The sequence below is a fragment of the Asparagus officinalis genome, chromosome 5 (genome assembly GCF_001876935.1).
Source record: "Asparagus officinalis chromosome 5, Aspof.V1, whole genome shotgun sequence".
Taxonomy (NCBI): domain Eukaryota; kingdom Viridiplantae; phylum Streptophyta; class Magnoliopsida; order Asparagales; family Asparagaceae; genus Asparagus; species Asparagus officinalis.
Window position 1 is genome coordinate 31,979,733 of NC_033798.1, and position 18,610 is coordinate 31,998,342.

At 36.4% G+C, this 18,610-nt stretch overlaps 1 protein-coding gene across 2 annotated transcripts; it reads left to right on the forward strand.

Annotated features, from left to right (window-relative positions):
* LOC109843009 (ATP-dependent Clp protease proteolytic subunit-related protein 3, chloroplastic-like) lies at positions 505-12,245 on the forward strand. 2 transcript variants are annotated; one of them, XM_020411932.1, is made up of 11 exons: positions 505-634; positions 753-1,093; positions 2,168-2,269; positions 2,803-2,925; positions 4,408-4,467; positions 4,849-4,945; positions 5,041-5,114; positions 10,155-10,208; positions 10,286-10,369; positions 11,528-11,647; positions 11,779-12,245. In XM_020411932.1, exons 2-10 carry the CDS (start codon positions 785-787, stop codon positions 11,621-11,623), a joined length of 999 nt encoding a protein of 332 aa, XP_020267521.1. In that variant the 5' UTR covers positions 505-634; positions 753-784; the 3' UTR covers positions 11,624-11,647; positions 11,779-12,245. The 2 variants fall into 2 exon arrangements, with proteins under 2 accessions (XP_020267521.1, XP_020267520.1); XM_020411931.1 differs by having other exon boundaries at positions 506-634; positions 11,760-12,245.

Sequence of the window (18,610 nt, forward strand, 5' to 3'; positions counted from 1 at the left end):
GTCTACAGTTGGAGCGGGGGGAAGCATGCTTGTGTTGATCTCACGGGAGTGTCTCCGTTGGTGGGATTTGGTAATGGAGTGTGTTCACGGTTGGGCATGAAACAGATAGGGCGGCAGAGGCGAAGGTGGGCAAACATGATCAAGCTTGCAAGGACAACCAACACAGCTTCATCCCGTTCGCGTTCGATACGTTTGGTTTCCTTGCAGCTGATGCGGTGGAGTTCTTCAGGAGGGTACAGAAATTCATGAACAAGAATGTGGCGACGGCATGATCAACTGAGTATGTGTTTCGTAGGTTGGGTTTTGCAATACAGAAAGGATTAGTGGCGCAGCTTGTTGCCCGCTTGTCATCATCACATGTGTAATATTGTTAACTTTAAAAAATACAATTTGTTTGTTAAAAAAATATTAAGAAATCTAAATTCTAAAAAAGATTTATGATGATATGCCCAACAAGTAATTTCAAACAACAGTACTGAAGCGGGAAAAAATTCAAGCCGGATTGGGCTAACGCCCGAGAACAACCCCATCTTCAAATTGTTCATAGTCGGGGGTTTATCTGCAAACAAAAAAAATATAATCGGAGAGTCCCAGTCCCCTCTCTGCACTTCTCCGATCCCTACGAACCCTCAAAATCTTTCACACAAAATCCACGGGACTACTAGTCCCGTGGATTTTGCTAACAAAATAGAATTTAATCGGAGAGTCCCAGTCCCTTCTCTGCACTTCTCCGATCCCTATGAACCCTCAAAATCTTTCACACAATCATTCAAACCTCACAGAAATGGCGTCCACGAGCTTGGGCATTCGAGCCCTCTGCCCTCAAATCCCCATTTCCATCCTTTCATCATCATCTTCTTCATCCCTCTCTCAAAGGAGAGCCCCAACGAGCTACACTGTTCTCCGAGCAAAGGCCGCGGCGGCGGCTCCTCCGACGCCACCGCTAGACCCTAAAGACCCGTTCTTGTCGAAGCTCGCCTCCATTGCAGCCGCCAATCCCGACCTCGTCACCATGCCGCCGTCATCGAATTCGGAGATTCCCCCTTTTCTTGAGCTCTTTGATAGCCCCAAGCTCATGGCCGCGCCTGCCCAGGTGAGTGAATTTTGAGGAGAATGAAAAAGATGTTTTTTTTTTTTGCGAATTTCGTTAGTTTAATTTGTTGAGGTAACTTAGAAAGGACGGAGCTTTTCTTTGAGATCTCCTAGGTTTAGGCTGTTTCTGTTAACGGGTTGCTGAAATATTGGCGCTTTTTACGATTATTTACCGTGTTGCTACTAAAATTTCAAGGATGATTTCTGCATGTTATGGAGAATTCACCCCTAAATTTTCAAGGATGTTTGTCTGAATAAATCTACAATTGACTCCTCATCGTTTACTTATTGTGGAACTAAATGAATATAACATACCACTGGATTCTGCCATCTCCGTGTACTGGTCGTAGTCTTGATAAGACACTGCAGTGCTGCTCGCAATTGGAAACGTGGAGTTGCTGTAAGAAAGCTAGGGGAACTCACCCTAAAAGCTTGTTAGGGGGAGAAACCCAAATCTCTTAATGAACCCTAACAATTTCTCTTCCACATTAAAATTGACTACACTTTAAAAACTTACTTATGAAGTTCTTATACTCCTACAACAGTTGTGCAACGAAATTCTCAGTACATCTTTGCAGCATTTCTGTAGTCCCTCTGTTTTGGGGAAGAACTGAGATACTTCGTAGCGCTGGTTTGCATTTCAAGAGAAAGCTAGGAGAACTCACCCTAAAAGCTTGTTAGGGGGAGAAACCCAAATCTCTTAATGAACCCTAACAATTTCTCTTCCACATTAAAATTGACTACACTTTAAAAACTTGCTTATGAAGTTCTTATACTCCTACAACAGTTGTGCGACGAAATTCTCGGTACATCTTTGCAGCATTTCTGTAGTCCTTCTGTTTTGGGGAAGAACTGAGATACTTTGTAGTGCTGATTTGCATTTAAAGTGATCTCTATTCTTATATCTATAACTTGGGAATGCTTAATATGTTTTCTTACTTGTTTGCTTTTTGTATATGCTACCATGAATTTACTTGCTAGTTTTGTTATTTCAAGGAATGGTATTAATTGTCTTTTATCCCTTACATGATTTAACATACTTGTATGGCTTTTCACTTGGTGGTTATTTCATTAGGTTGAACGATCTATTTCCTACAATGAACACAGGCCGAGAAAGCCTCCTCCGGATTTGCCATCGCTACTCCTTCATGGACGTATTGTCTACATTGGCATGCCAGTAAGTTTCTTAAACAAATTCAAATTAAGAACTTACACAATCAGGTATAGTGATTTAAGGGTTTGTTTAACTTTTCCGAGAAAATGTAAGCTCAACTCGATTTTTGGCTTGAGTAAGGTTTATACCTTGTATGACTTAGCTGATTCAATACGCTAGCTAAACTTCAAGATGAACCTCAGCCATGATCTTCATTTAAGAACATTCTTCTAGCATCCATTTGTTTTGATCAATTCATCAAGGTCGGTCCATAAGTAAAATCTAGTGTGGGAGCTTGTAGATAATGTTGCATGTCTTGCTTGTGTGTGCATGCTGCTTCACACATTTTTTACAACTCAGCATGAAATTATATTGTGTAAGATTCCGGAGCAGACAGATGGGAGGAGACCCACTTTCTAATCATCTCTTCGACTGGCTCGAAGAAATTATTTTGATAGTTACTTCTTTTTTGTTTATATTTTCTTTTAAAGTTACATAGCTTATAGACTAATCATTTTCAAAAACTTTATCTGACTATTTTTCTTGGGGGGCACTAGTTGGTGCCAGCTGTCACAGAGCTTGTAATTGCTGAGTTAATGTACCTGCAATGGATGGACCCAAAGCAACCAATTTATCTATACATCAATTCTACTGGAACAACCCGTGATGATGGTGAAACTGTAAGTAGATTGTGGTTTACTTCATTTCATTCTCTGTGTTAATCAATGATTTGGTTTCAGTTGGATGCTAAAAGCATCATGTGAATTTTGCTCCTACATGAGCATCATAAAGGATTTCTGTGTTTCAAAATTTTAACTTGGTTCATTCTTGGCTTAAGATGCTAAAGTTCAGTCATAAACAATGTTGATGAAGAACTCATGCTCGTTTAAAGCAACAAGTTCATCTTATTATAAATAAATATGTGAAGGGTCATATGGTGTTCATGGTGTGCTGGATATCATTATAACAAGTAAGAAGCGTGTAATGTGTAATGATGTGCTAATTATTTATATGACTTGATGCAACATTTTTCTTGGTAGTCCTCTAATCCAATAGACTAATTGCCAATTCTCATTGTTCGACAAGATAAAAAAAATCTTATCAAGTTGTATGAAATCTGGGAGATTCTCCTATCAAATGATGCTAATTAGAACGTATTGATTTCTAAACTTTTTATGCTAGCAAGATTTTTCGAGATTATTCTACTAGTACAGAATGTTATACGGCTCTGAGGACCTTAATATTACAAGCATTAATTCCTAGTTTTCAATCAATAACTTTCTTCTGTTGTTTAATCAAGTACGCAATTAATTGCATGGTATGTGCATGGTTTCAGAGCATAAATCATGTGATGATATCTATAAAATACCAATCCGTCTAGCTATTGCAAATGGGAGGAGCTCATTTAATAGCACATGTATTTCCCATCAATCTTAACAGCCCAATTAGCTCACTTTATTGCTACCTGCTGCTTGCATCATAACTTAATCGCACTCCAAGTCATCCATAACCCCTCTCTTCCTCCAGTTCTATACGATAGGAGCTTCAGGCAAGCCCAAAAAAGGAGGCATAAAAAATGAACAATAAAGTTATCTTTCTCTTAGAAATAGAAAACTTAGTTTAAATGTAGTCTGGAAGACTCTATGAAGTTCAGATGATCCCTGCATCATCCACCAGGAGAGCTTCCCTCCACCGTCATATTAACAAGACCAGAATGTCGCTCAGCAACTACGACAGCAGCAACTATCAAGGCATATAATCGACCCCTTCCTTCACCAGACGATATTGTAATTCTAATCGCTGTGTCTCATTCTATAGAACATAAACACTCTAGTTCCAATTTCAAGAATGTCCCACTAGTTATTTTCAGATGCTAGATAAACTTCAAATCCTTCATGGAGATTGATATTCCATCTATATTTACACGTGCTATTAGCTCCTGCTCAAGGTCCTGAGATAGGGCGGGATATGTTATCTGTTGGCTAACATAGAAGTTAGAACATTTGTTCTTACTGCATTGTATGGATAGAATTCTTCATATGATATGAAATTCTTTTAAGTAGTTGATAGTTGATACAATCCTCTAAGTTGTATTACTATAAACTCCAAGCTGACACATAAGTTCAGTCTTATATCCTGAAATGTTTTTTCTTGCCTTTTAGGTTGGCATGGAGAGTGAAGGTTTTGCTATATATGATGCCATGATGCAGTTAAAAAATGAGGTGATTGGATTTCTTGATAATATGATTTCACCAATTGCTTGGTTCTTATGGTTTCTTACTGTTATTTTACAAATGCCTTGTGATGTCTCTAGTGTTTGTTTACGTAGATCTTTTTGATCAGCTCCTTTGGCCCATAGCTATAAACTTATTTCTAGTTAGCTTTTAGTGTAAGATCCTTATGCGATACACTGTCGGCAAAACTAATTAGTGGTTGGCTAGGGTTGCTTCTTGGGACCTGCAACTTACCTGAAAGTATAGTTGGTTGTAGCCTTGGCTCCATTGAAAGGGATATAAACCTTCTAATTGGTTTGTTATTTCAAAAGCAAGATAGATCATTTGGCACTCCATGTTCTTCATCGTGATGTCCTACTCTGTCTTCAGATTCAGACTGTAGCTGTGGGAGCTGCAATAGGCCAGGCCTGCTTACTTTTAGCTGCTGGGAAGAAAGGTAGAAGATTTATGATGCCTCATTCCAAAGGTATGTTGCTGTTTGGAAGAATTAATGTTATTATTTTTATTAATTCTCCATTTAGTTGCTATTGTTTTTGACATGCCAATTTCTCTTTACTACAGCAATGATTCAGCAGCCCCGTGTCCCATCATCTGGTCAGATGCCAGCAAGTGATGTTCTTATTCGAGCAAAAGAGGTTAGTGTCTTCTGAAGTAAATATTTCAGATGATTGTCCCCCTCAGTTTTGATTTTATAGGGAAGAAATTGGCGTAATGGTGCAATTTAGGTGAAGTAAATAGTAAATACTATTTTTTTCTAGTTGAAGTGCATTGTACAAAACCTGTTTTTATTTGTATATGGAATTTCTTACAATATCTATCTGGATGTAATTGATGAAAGTTGACAGAAGATATTTTTGATATAGTCTTCATTTTCAGTTCAGTGATATCGAAATTGCATTATATACAATCTGTTACATTTTGTTTACTAAAGCCCTGCTGCAAGAAATTTCTACTTTAGCTTCTGCTTCTATTCTCATCTTATATTAGTTGACACTATCAATAGTAACAGATCATGGTTCTTCTTCAACATTATCAAGCAGACAAGAAACTTTGTTTTGTTAACTTGCATTTTTTTAACCGAAACTTCGCAGAGGTCCCTAGACAGACCTAGCCATTTTATTTTAATGATGGCAGGAATAGCCTCAAAAAAATTGGGGTGAGGTTGGTGGGGGGCATGTGGTCGAAACCCCTGATAGGAGAGCCTACAATGAGGATAGATAGATATCATAAGGGGGTGTTTGTTTCACCAAAAATTTTGGCATTTGGCATGGATTACAAGTTTTGGGATCAAAAAGTGAGTTTTTTTTGTGTTTTGGGATTCCATATAGGGTGTTTGTTTTAAGAAAAATTTTAGAATATTGAATCACAAAAGTGCAAAAAGTGCCCAATTTTTAGAATTTGCCAAATCCTCTTAATTGGAGAGGATTTTGACAAATCTCATAAATGGGTGGGCTTACCTCTCAAATGGAGAGGATTTGACAAATCCCAATTTTGTCCTTTTGTGGGAGGTAACCTCACCAAGATAGCATATTCATCATATTACAAAATTTTGGCATTTGGTAATGCTACAATTTGAGTTTGAAACAAACAAAATATTACAATTGTAGTATTCCAAATCCCAAAATATTAATGAAACAACAACATTTTAGAAATCCCAACCCATAACAAAACACCTATGGATTTCAAATCCCATGGTGAAATCCATATCCTAAAATTAAACAATATTTTAGAAATCCCAACCCATAACAAAACACCTATGGATTTTAAATCCCATGGTGAAATCCATATCCTAAAATTATAGGATTTGAAACAAACACCCCCTAAACAACAGGGAAAAAAACAATTGGTTGAGCAAAAGACTTTCTTCCTGTTGGGATCATAGAAGTGATACGGAATCCATGATCGACTACAGCGATCCCGAAATTTGAAAGGCTCGTGTACTATTTTGCTCTGAAAACAAATAAACCTTGAGCATTTTGTTGAAATAGACTTCAAACCTCAGCTGGAATAGAAGAAGCATCTATAAATAACACAGTGGAATGGTTAGAAGGAGCCAAATTCACTAAGGTATATGCTACTCTGTTTCCTTCTGTAAAGGTGTGAGATATTAACGTTGTGTGTTGAGAAAATATTGACACTCTCTGGTAACGTATCTGAAGTGCCAGGGGGGCAAGATTTATTATTTAAAGCATTGACAAGTAACTTTGAATCACTTTCTATGAAATCTGTAGCATTTGATGTTGTTCACAAAGAGACAAGAGCTCTCTAATAACAAGTGTCCCCCATCATGTTTGTGCCATAGTCTAGTAGCTTAGAAAATGCTAAGATAAGATCACCTTTGTCATTTCGGACAATACTGCCAGTGTACCATTTATTATTCCAAAAGGAACCATATGTATTTAGCTTATAGGATGCAGGAGGTGGTAGATGCCATTTAATCCATTTTCCTTTCTTAACAACAGGAGCAATCACCAAGACACCAATGGCTTGCAATCATAAATCATCATGAAACCCGAGGACCGTTTTCGGAGTGTACCCAATCATTATTTGGTTAAGCCAATCGTTTATCATGAAAATAATGTTTGATACATTCATAGGAATTCATTCGTAGGTTGACGTGTTCCGTCCTAACAAACACAAAAACAAACAACAATCTTTGTTAGACCAAACTGGCTTCTGGTTTTAGAGCCTTGAAACCATGCATTAAACAACCCTTGCGCAGAATTCACTTTTCGTAGAACATTCAGATTGTCGGCAAAGTATTTCCAGATAATTCTTGCTGTTGAACTACTAACAGAGATGAGGGAGGGTCTCTGTTTGCCCGTTTACACAACAAATACATTTAGAGACAATAGGGATACTCAAATTACGAACATTCACATCCACTTCCAAAGCATTACAAAACAGCTACTATATAAGACTCCAATCTTTGGAGGAAGCCATAATTAAGAATAACAATTAAATTGAGGATGAGATGATCTATTTTTCCTCTAGTATACTACAGAAGAGAATTCTCCATTTTGAGTTTCCTTCCAACACAAGATATGAGGTCTATTCTTGTCAAACATGACATTAATAAAATTACTTTGAATAACAAATGGAATATTAGTGACAATACACGTTAGAAATGAGGGAGAAGAGAGAGTTTCTTTAACTGTTATATGAGGTTGAGGCTCACCTTCAAATCACAAATTTGTACCACTCCAATTGCTATGCTAAAAGGATCCCAACCCTTTACCTATTTGCCCAACATATTGTGAATGCAACTCCTCAATATAAGGAAAACTTGCTCGCCAAATGTGAGGGCAGCCCCTATGCAAGATATTATCTCCAGTGTTCCATATTTATTCAGCATATAATCTACCCATATTGGCTCACCTCGAAGGAAAGACCATGCCAATTTTGCATGGAGGGAGCCCGTGACTTAAATCAGTTGGCAAATGCCAAAACCACCCTATCCAAAAGACCGCAAAACATTTTGCCACCAATTCTAATTATGCCTACTTTCTCCATTAGAATTCCATAGAAATTGACAAAAATTTTCTCTAATCTCAAAAGCAGCATTTTAGGCAAGGATATTGCAGGTTGCAGCTAAGGAGTGAATTAGAATTGAGGATAGAACATGCTTTATTAGAGTTAACTTGCCTGCAAACGACAACAACTTTCCTTTCCACCCATCTACCGGCAATCTAATGGAGGATTCTAAGTCTGAAAACATAATGATAATAGGTTGACCTTTGCATAAGGGAACTACAATATACTTTGTTGGGACGGTTTTAAATGCAAAATCAGTCCTGGGGTGAATGGATGCTCTCCAAGATATAGTGCAACTTTGACCCACAAGGAAGGACCTTTTATGTTTGCTAACCAGCCAACCTGAAACCGCCTCATAGCTCCTTAAAAGGGTGATGCAACTTGCTATGGATTTCTTTTGACCATTAACAATTAAAAGCGCGTCGTCTGCAAATAGAAGATGAGAGGGAGCAAGAAGAGATATGCCCACATTAAATCTACCAACAGAACCCTCTTGCACCAACTTGTTAAGATTTCTCAAAAAAGCTTTCTGAGTAATTATAATGAGTGCGGGAGATAAAGGCCCCCCCTTGTCAAAGCCCCTCGATGATTTTAAAAAAAAATCATGCAACTTTGAAGTGGATAGTATGCCAACAAATAGAAATGTTTTTGAAAATTAGATAACACCATCTTTCACTAAAACTACACTTCCTTAAAACAGCTAGTAGAAAGTGTCATTCAATCGATCATATGCCTATGCCATATCGATCTTAAACAGGACATTTCCCCCATAAATATTTCCATCTCTTTCTTGAACTAATTCATTTGCAAGAGCTATTGTCTCATGAATACTTCGACCGGACACAAAACCGGACTGTTCCTGCTAGATAATTAGTGGCAATGCAATACCAATTCCGTTTGACAATATCCTTAAACAATTTTAGACATAAAAGAGCATAGTTTAATGGGTCGAAGATCTGAAAAAGATGAAGGTCTCTTGACTTTTGGCAGGAAGAACAAGAGTGGTTGAAGTAATAGACCATGGAAGCTGCCCTCCCTAGAAAATCTTGTACGGTTGCTATTACATCAATTTAACTCCCAGCAAGATATAAAAAAATGACCAGTAAATCCATCTTGTCCTGGAGCACTCTTGTGACGTAGGATTCAACCCTAGTCATGAAAATCCCATTTTCATCCGGTAAACTACAAAGACTCATTTTGATCTCCTGTAAAGGGAATGTGGGCCAAAAAGTCATTTGGGGAAACATAGTCTGCAGTAGTAAACTGGTTTGCAAAGAAGAAAACTGCATTTGAACCAATGACACCATCATTTGTAGCGTACACACCTACTGATAACTTCAACTGAAATTTTGACACAGCAACTTGTCTTTGATGGAAGCATGAAAAAAACCATATTTCGATCCCCCTCTTCAAGCCAATGAAATTTTGATGTATCTTTAACCAACATTTCCTCTCTTTTAAGGTGAGTAAACAATTTTTCTTTGGCTGTGTCAATTTGTTAACATAAGTTAATCACCTTTAAACAAACTTCTTCCTTGATGGCCACCGAATTTCTTCTCTTATTATTTTATCATATTGAGGGGTTTTGATTAGTTTGATATCTGCTTTTGTAAATTTGTCAAATCCTTACAGCTTTATTCCGTATGCAATCAAGTTTGAAATTTTCAGTAAGAAAAGGCTTAGTTGACTATCTGTGGTGCTGATACGTGTCTAGTTTATTATATCTTTTGAGAATTCCTTTTATTTCTCTCCAGCTAAAGTTGGATTACGGGATGCTGTAGAAGTTAAAACGACAAATAGTTTTAGTGTTGTGTTCATTTTCATCTACCTATAAACTTTTGTTACCAAATAAGGGCTTCACCTTGAAGCAACGCAACTTAGTGCGGTTGATGAAAATGATTTTAGTCATAATATCATCAATTGGTCTCGAACCTTATTTGCAAAGAATAGCATGTGCTTATTTATTTATTTATTGTTCTTGTGTTATATTTCTTATGATCTTTTTCCTATTCTGTTTCAACTGGAATTCAATTTTTTACACAATTCTTTTGACTTGGCATGATGTAATTTCTCCTTGTTAAATGTTCTTTTTTGTTGGAAATGTTACATTATTACTTAAAGGGATTTGATGCTTTTTACAGGTTATAACCAACAGGGATACACTCGTTAAACTTTTAGCGAAGCACACTGGAAATGTAAGTACTATCTAAACTTACATTGATCTTCTTGTCAGCATCAAATTTCAACCGAAATCTGATTAGTAGTTTATTAGTCTGTGGAGACAGTATCAAAGGTGATGAGAAGGCCATTTTATATGGACTCAATGAAAGCTCAGGAATTTGGTGTCATTGATAAGGTAACTTGCTTCTAATTTGGTCAATGTATTTGTAATGCCTCTGTCCATACATTGTGTATGATAACTTAAAGTTGGCAAAGACACAAATATAACAAAAATCTTTGCTTTTTTTAGAATTCTTTTTTCTCCTTTTTTTTGTTTTGGATAAATTACAAGAAAACCCTCTATATGTAACCCGTTTTTCAATAGACCCCTCATCTAAAAAGTTCTACCAAAAACCTCTCATTCATGAGTATCGTTGAAACCATTACAAAGAATTTTATTCTTCAAACATCCGGGTACACGATTGCACGTAGGGGGTGTTTGGTTCACCCATTTTATAGAAAAGTTTTGAGAAAATACCAGACAATGGCATTTTTATAAATAATAGATTTCAGTAGATTTCTGTTAATTAAAAAAAAATTATAGAAATGTTTTCTATAAAGTAGAGAAAAGTGGGGTATTTTATAGAAATCAACTTCCGCTCCAAATGAGAGAAAATTGCCTAGAATTCTGACACTTATATTAAAAAATAATTAAATACACTAGTACCATTCCCCATGTGATTTCCCATGGGCATTGTTAGTAATATATTTTCTATAAAGTGATATCCAACCAAACAAAAGAAAAAGAAAACAACTTATTTTCTATAAAGTTAGGAACTTTTTCATGCTTTGAACCAAACATAGAAATAGCAAAAAAAAAAAGAAGAAATATAGTACTCTTTGAGTTCTATAAATTTTTCCTACAAATTTTATAGAAATACAAGGAAATTAAAATTTGAGCATTTTTCCTTCTTTTTTTTTTTTAAATTGAACCAAACAGCCCCTTAGAGTAGACATCTGGATAGAAGCTTTAACTTCAAATTCACAGATTTTGGGAGTTGAATAAAAGAAAATAGAGAAAAAGTTAGTTTTGGATAAAGTAAAAAATTATAATCTTACAATAATCTTGATTTCTGCATGTGGATGTCTATTCATACATCTGAAGAACCAAACTCCATTACAAAACTAACAATTTCATAAATGATTGTAGATGAGGGTTCTTTTTTTTTCTGTTGAACTTTTTACGTGAGAGTTTCTTGTAAACATGGTATAAATGGGTTCTTTTATGTGTAATTTACACTTTCATTTTTTAAAGGAATAGGAAACTTTGGTTGGTTTTGTTTTGCTTCTGTAGATTCTCTGGCGTGGTCAAGAGAAGATCATGGATGATGCTCCTTCTCCTGAAGAATGGGATCGAAAAGCAGGAATCAGAGTTGTTGAAGGGATTTAATATTTTCCGCCATTCTAGTGCCTAGTAAGCAGAGATATTTTCTTTTCTTTTTCCCGTTCTTGTTGGGTTTTGAAACGACTTCATATGTTCGCTCTTGAAAACTGTACCGATATAGACTGGTGATAAGTTAGTGCAGTTTGATAATCTCTTAACAGGCTCTATATGGGTGCAAGGATATATGTTCTTAGCAATGATTGAGATTTTGATCTGATGATGGAAAAATGGAGAAGACTTGGCAATGCAGTGTTCAGTGAAAACGAGCTCCTCATCGATCTGATTCATTGCAAAATAAGTGGCATCATTGTCTTTAATACTTCAGTGGGATCTAAAGCTTGCCAAACTATGGTATTTGTCAATAGTTGCCCATGGGTAGGCTTTAAATGAACATACAAGACTGTTTCTTTTGGAAGGAAAGAGCAGCAAGATGTTTCTTGTATAGTGTATTCCTTTATTGTCCAGGCAAAGATAACAAGATTTTAACTATTTGCTTCTGTTATTTAATTATGTGAGTTCCCCATATGCATTGATTTTTGTTATTTTACGGGCTTTTTGTTTTTTGAATGAATATTTTAAGGCCTTTGGATCTGGTCAATTATGCACCCTTATGTCTTGATTTTTGAACTGGACGGAAGAGTAAGATGCGTACAGCTGAACCCAAATATTTGGGATAAGGGCTTTGTTATCATTGATGTTGTATCTTGATTTTACTTATAGAATTATTGCTCTTAGATAATAATAATCGTGTTTAAGTAAATTATTAGCATCTTTTACCTTGGCCGCGGCCTTTTCGCAAAAAACAATTGTAATAAGTCTTCCATTTGGCTGCGAAATCAAACCCATTTTGGAGGTTATTGGGATTTGCTTGAGCCCTATTGTTATTAGGAGTTTTGTGTTATTGTCAAATCATAGAAAATTAAGGTGGGTTTGGGGTGTTTGGCTTCCTTTACAAGGTCTTCAGTGAACCAAAGGGGTAAAGTTGAGAGATTAAGGTGGCTTAAAATAAAAGCTCGCTGTTGAAGGTCCAGAATTTCTTGAAGAAAATAACTTGCTTCTCCTTGAATATTGCCAATGCAAGTTTGACCTTCCTTTTTCTCCCTCAAATTGGGGGAAATTAAGGTGGGTTTGCGGTGTTTGGTTCCCTTTTTCTCCCCCAAATTGGGGGGGACATCCTGTCGAAAACCATCCTTCCTTTGTATTATAGTTTTGCTATGCAGTTTTAGGGCAATCTAAAACATTATATCACCTACTTCCTCCTCCTTTGCCTCGTTTCTGGTGGAGTTTGTTCTTGTCGTGTGTAGTTGTGGACAATCCATCGACTTTACACAGATCTCCTCAGCAGCTACACTCTCTATTACATCTAATAATCCTAAAGTTGAAGCCATATCATGAGGACGTGAGGGTAACCCGAAAGAAGAAAAAAAGCAATAACGGAGGCAGGGGCGGAGCTGAATTGGTGCCTCTGGGTTCCCAGGACATCAGTAAAAACTGAATATCTATCAGAGAGCACATATAAAAATAACAAAAGTATAGATGGTTTAGCGGAAAAGGGTCTCAAGGAACCCAACATGCGCGCGGGTTCGAATCTCGCAAGGAACCCCGCATGCGCGCGGGTTCGAATTTTTTCAGCTTAATGATAGTTTGATGGCTTATGTTGAGAGAGCTGTATTTTTCACCATTACCGATGCATCTATAGGACACCATAAGATTAAAATCCTGGCTCCGCCACTGAATTTACGGAGGTCGATAACAATCTACAAGGTTGCAATGCCAAAAGAAAGGTCGGGACACGTTGAACTGACACTATGATGTGGACGATACAACAGGACGATTCAGATAGAAATGCTAGTTGGTAATAATCAAGGAATCTTAACAATCTCGTAAGGTTCATACTCGTAAAAAGTGATAACACGTAATTAAAGATGACCGTTATAATATAGACTGGAGGATGTGGGATCATCGTCCTTAATTCAATCACTACAAGATTCCATAATATTGCCAAAATGATTATCGTGAAGGTGTAAACCTTTATCAAAACCCTAAAATCACTTACTAAATATATCTCACAACCCTTTATTTTCTAATGTTATTATCAATTGAATTTCCTACTTACAAAGAGGAACCGTGTGAAAGCTCATATTGTTGTGTTCCTCCAAGCTCCAAGTACTAGTCATCCATGTCCTAAGCCTATCTCACATTGTAGTGATGCTTGTAAACGTGGACATGTAGTTACAATACATAAGCCTGTCCAAACGAGCCAGCCTGGCCTGGCTCGACCTGGGTTTTCGGGTCTGGTCCAGACAAAATACCTTGTCTAGACTCTAACCCAGAGGGCCCGGGCCCGGGTCCGAGCTAAACCGGGCTCGACATCATGCCGACCCAAATTTTTTTTATTTTTATTTTTTCCAAAAAAAATGATAAAAATTAGTTTTTTGCAAAAAAAAAAAACAAACTTTCAAGAGTAATTAAAATATGAGAAAATGTGACAAAAATTCTATCTTAATATTATTCACTTATAATTATACAATTTGCAAAGTTCTTATACATTAAAATAATAATTAATCACTAACAACTACAAATTTTTTAGAATTTATCGCATCACAATAGATGAGTACATCTTCATTAGGTTGGCATCTACTCATCTATATCGCCATCATTTGCAGCTTCTTCCAAAATAATTTATCATAAATTTACATTTAAAAAGTAAAAATTATAAATTACAAATAACTTTCTACTATTTATCTCATGTTGTCAACTCATTAAGTCTATCTTCAATACTACTATCCAGTCGATGCATTAGGTTCTCTTCTCGTACCTCCCCTAATCTTATAGGCACATTACCGCATGTATGGTAGACGGATCCAAGGATGTTTTATGGTCGTCGATCAAATGTTCTAATGTACTGAAGATAGATTTCAAAACTACAGTAAAGCCCTGCACTGTTAGTAAGTGACCAGCCATAGTGAAAGGCATAGGATATAAAACTGCTCCATATACTCTCTACCATTGCAAAATATCGAAATCAGCATTATTTTGAGGTTTAATTAAATATGCAGCTAAATATTGATCAATTTTAGAAATTTGTCTTGTTGATGATCCTAATCCACTGGCTACTACCCATACCTGTTAGGCTCTCTATCATTGATTGCTTATCAAAAAACTTACATTTGTCCCATCTAGAACTTGTAAAACTTCTAGATTGAGGTGCATTTGCACAATATCTACCTGCATACTCATCAAATAATCTTTAAAAATAATATTTAATAGTGTTATGATAAGTAAGAGTAGTAATAGTGTGATCGCTACTAGTTTCTATTACCATGTTCTCATACAAAGAATTCAACAAACTTTGGAGACCAATATCCTTCAACCATGGATCAATAAGATTCCCTAAACCAAAAATAATAGGAATATGTATAAAATACTTACTAAATTTGCTTTATATTACAAAATTATGTCTGAAAAATAATTATCCATGCGATAAGTATTAAAAAAGTTTGAATATTTAAAACTTATAAAACAACTCGAGTAATAGTTAGATTATAACAACCGGATAATAACATAGTAACTTCAAAAAAAACTTGTAGCATCTCTTTTACACAACTTATAATTGCTCATTTATCATTAGTTATTCCATACATATTACCAGAACTAGATGCAACGCTTGAACTGGAAGTATAAAAAGCAATAAAATTATCTATAATTTCTTTGTATTTGCTACATTTTAACACTACGTAGGTGGAATTTCACCTGTAATCAACATCTACATTTTTCTTCTATAATTGTTTTCTTCTTTTAATTTTTTATTCAAAAGCATTATGAGCATAAGCTATAACTCTAACTTTTTCTGTCATTGGTTTAGTTTCATCAAACACACTTTAAACTATTTAATTCAAAATACGACGCGTGCATTTAATATGAAAATATCACCTTAGCAAGGCAATAACAAATATGATTTGATATGATCTATAGCTATTATATTATTACTTTCATTATCTAGTGAGAGAGAAAATATTCTTTTAGAAACTTTTAATTTTGAAATGTCTTCCATTATCAAATTTGTAATATTTACATGAGTGTGTGAACCTTCAAATGAAATCAAATAAATAACTCTTTTAAACATTTGCTAAGTGTCATCAATCCAGTGTGCTGTGATAAATAAATAACCAATTTGTACTCTAGATGTTCAAATATTAGAAGTTAGAAAAAAATTACGGTTTAAGCTTTGAAAATGGAAATTATTTTTGTTTTTCCCTCATGGTAATATTTCAAAATATCACATTGATGAGTTTGACAAGAAATTTTTGAAATGCAGGATAGAAATTGTAAGGACCGTGATTTTTGATACTGGTTTAAGTACTTCTTCTGATATTTTAAAATATTTAATTATTATTTTTAAAAGTGTATTTTTATTTTTCTCGATTTTCTACAATTTTCTATGATTTAAAAACCTGATTATATGTTTATTGAAATGATTTTGATATTTATAAATTTGTTTTATGCAGTAAAAATTTCTAGAATTAATTTGTTGAGTTATCGGTACTATTACGTAATATTTTAAATAATATATTGTATTATTAATGTTATTACAAATTATTTCATATAATACATAGTATTATTAATTACGTGTTTTTGGTATAATTTGCTGTATTATTTCTACTGTTACATATTATCTGTCGTATTAGTATAACTTGTACGTTTTACTGTATAGATAATTATCCCATAATTATTGATTTTAAATATATAATATATTTTTATTTATTAATATTTCTGTTTATTATACAATATGGGTATATTTCGGATATTTCGTATCAACTGTTGTAATAGCACAACCTGTACGTTTTTATTTGTAGATAATTATTTCTGCAATTTAGTTTATTTTAGGTACCCAATAGTATTTATTTTAATTTATTCTTTGTTTATTTCCTAAACCTAACTAATATTATTATAATATTTTATTTCATATGTATCTCTCTCCTGTGTCATTAAGAAAACCCGCCGCCTCTGTAATATCTCTCTCCTCTCTCTCTCCGTTCTCTCTCCGCTCTCGTCCTTCGCTTAACCACGCCACCAGGCCGCGACCCACCTCCGCCTTCCACCACTGGAACTCCGACCACCTCATCCCCAACTTCCGCCAGCCCCTCGAGCGACAACCCTACCCAGACCCGCACCGAAAACCGCAGCCCCTGCTCCTCCACCATCCCATCGTCTCCACCTCCCCACGCACTGCCTCTCCACCGCCATAACCCCGACCTGGCCGTCACCCAGTCTCCGCCTCCCGCCGCTCGAGCCGCCCAACGCCAGCCGCCCGCCGCCTCCGATCTCGCACCGCCCCAGCCTCCGCCCCGCGGCACCAATCTCGACCTCACTTAGCCCAGATCCGCCTCCGAATGAGCTCCACCGCCCGCCACCGGCCACCGCCCTTGGCCTGTCGACGGCCCGACGCTCAGCTCCGCGACGACCAGCATTCACCCTGTCAGCCTGCCGTACCGCGATCAACCCCCGCTGAGATCCAGGACTGCCGCCGCCTTCAGGCCGTCGGGACAATGTCCGCCGACCCCGCTTTTTTGCTCTACTCAGATCAGATCGCGGATCCGTAGTCTCGCCGCCGTCAACGTTTTGACCGTTCTTACGAACCCAAGGCAAGATCCCGCATCCTTGTTTAGTTTGTTCCAGTTCTTATTATTTGTGTAGCTTATTTATGTGCAAGATCCCGCTCTTCCCCCCATTCGTTTCGATAGCTTGAATATTTACATTATTCATTGAATTCATTTACCGTTAGTTTAATTGCTGACGTATTTAATCTACGTGGGTTGTTGCTGAAGAATACTTGATCCTGACAATAATTGGATATGTGATAAATAGTATTTTTGTTAATAATTTATAATGAATTAAAGAAATTTAGTTCCGGCAAAAGAATCATTTTTAGATAATTATATATTTAAAAAGAATTTATTTTGGAAAATAAATTAGTTTAGATTAATTTGTTAAGCCAAAATAATTTTTAAAACGATCATTAATTTTAGAAAAAGATTATTTTCTGATTATGTAGCCGTTGTTTATTGATTTATAATTCTTATTTTGATTATTTAATATGCTATGATATTATGCACAGATTAGTTGCATTGATTGGTTGTTCTGCTTGTGGCATTAAAATTCATTAGGAGTTTATGACTATAGTGACCCGTATGACCACAGTAGGATCTAGAAAACACCGTGTGTAGTTGAACCTGGATTACGAGAATTGGCGCGATGAGAAGTCTTGCGTCTCCGTATGTGAGGTTGTGATTGTTGATGTATATTCCTGCGTTGCTCGCGCTGGTGAAGTTTTGTTAAGTCACCTGGGTGGGCGTCCGAGGAGGTTGTTGATATGAGATTAGCTTGATTGTATTTTCCAGGCTCGCGCCAGAGTCTATGTTCGGCCCTGGGTGGGGTCTGAGGTTGATGTGATTATTGTGATTATGATTTGTTTTCAGGCTCGCTGCCAGTGTCTTGTTTTCGGCCTGGGGTGGGTCTGATGCGTGAGCTGATTATCGAGATTCATTTATTTGCTTTTTCCAGGCTCGCTTTACCAGGTCTTTGTTTCGGCCTGGGTGGGTCTGAGCCTGAGCCCAGGGGATATTGAGCATTGTGCATTATTTGAGCATGAGTGATGAGGATAGTTAGTTTACCTGACCCATCGATTTTTGGCTTAAGTATGATTCTTGTGACGCATGTAGGCCGTTGCTTACTCCTTTTCGTACATAGATCGGGATTAATATTTAATTATTTACAATTCTAGACATATGGTATATTACATGAGGTTTCCTTGTTTGGATTATTTCGCTCGACGTTACTACGTCTTTGTGTAGATTTTTAAGTATTCAATTCCATCTATTGTATCCTGTGACTTGGATGATTAGACTGCATTCGCTAGCTGCATGATCCCGTACCTGCATCGATTCCTGGATGCTTTTTATGTTATCATGATTTAGTAGTATTCTCATTGTT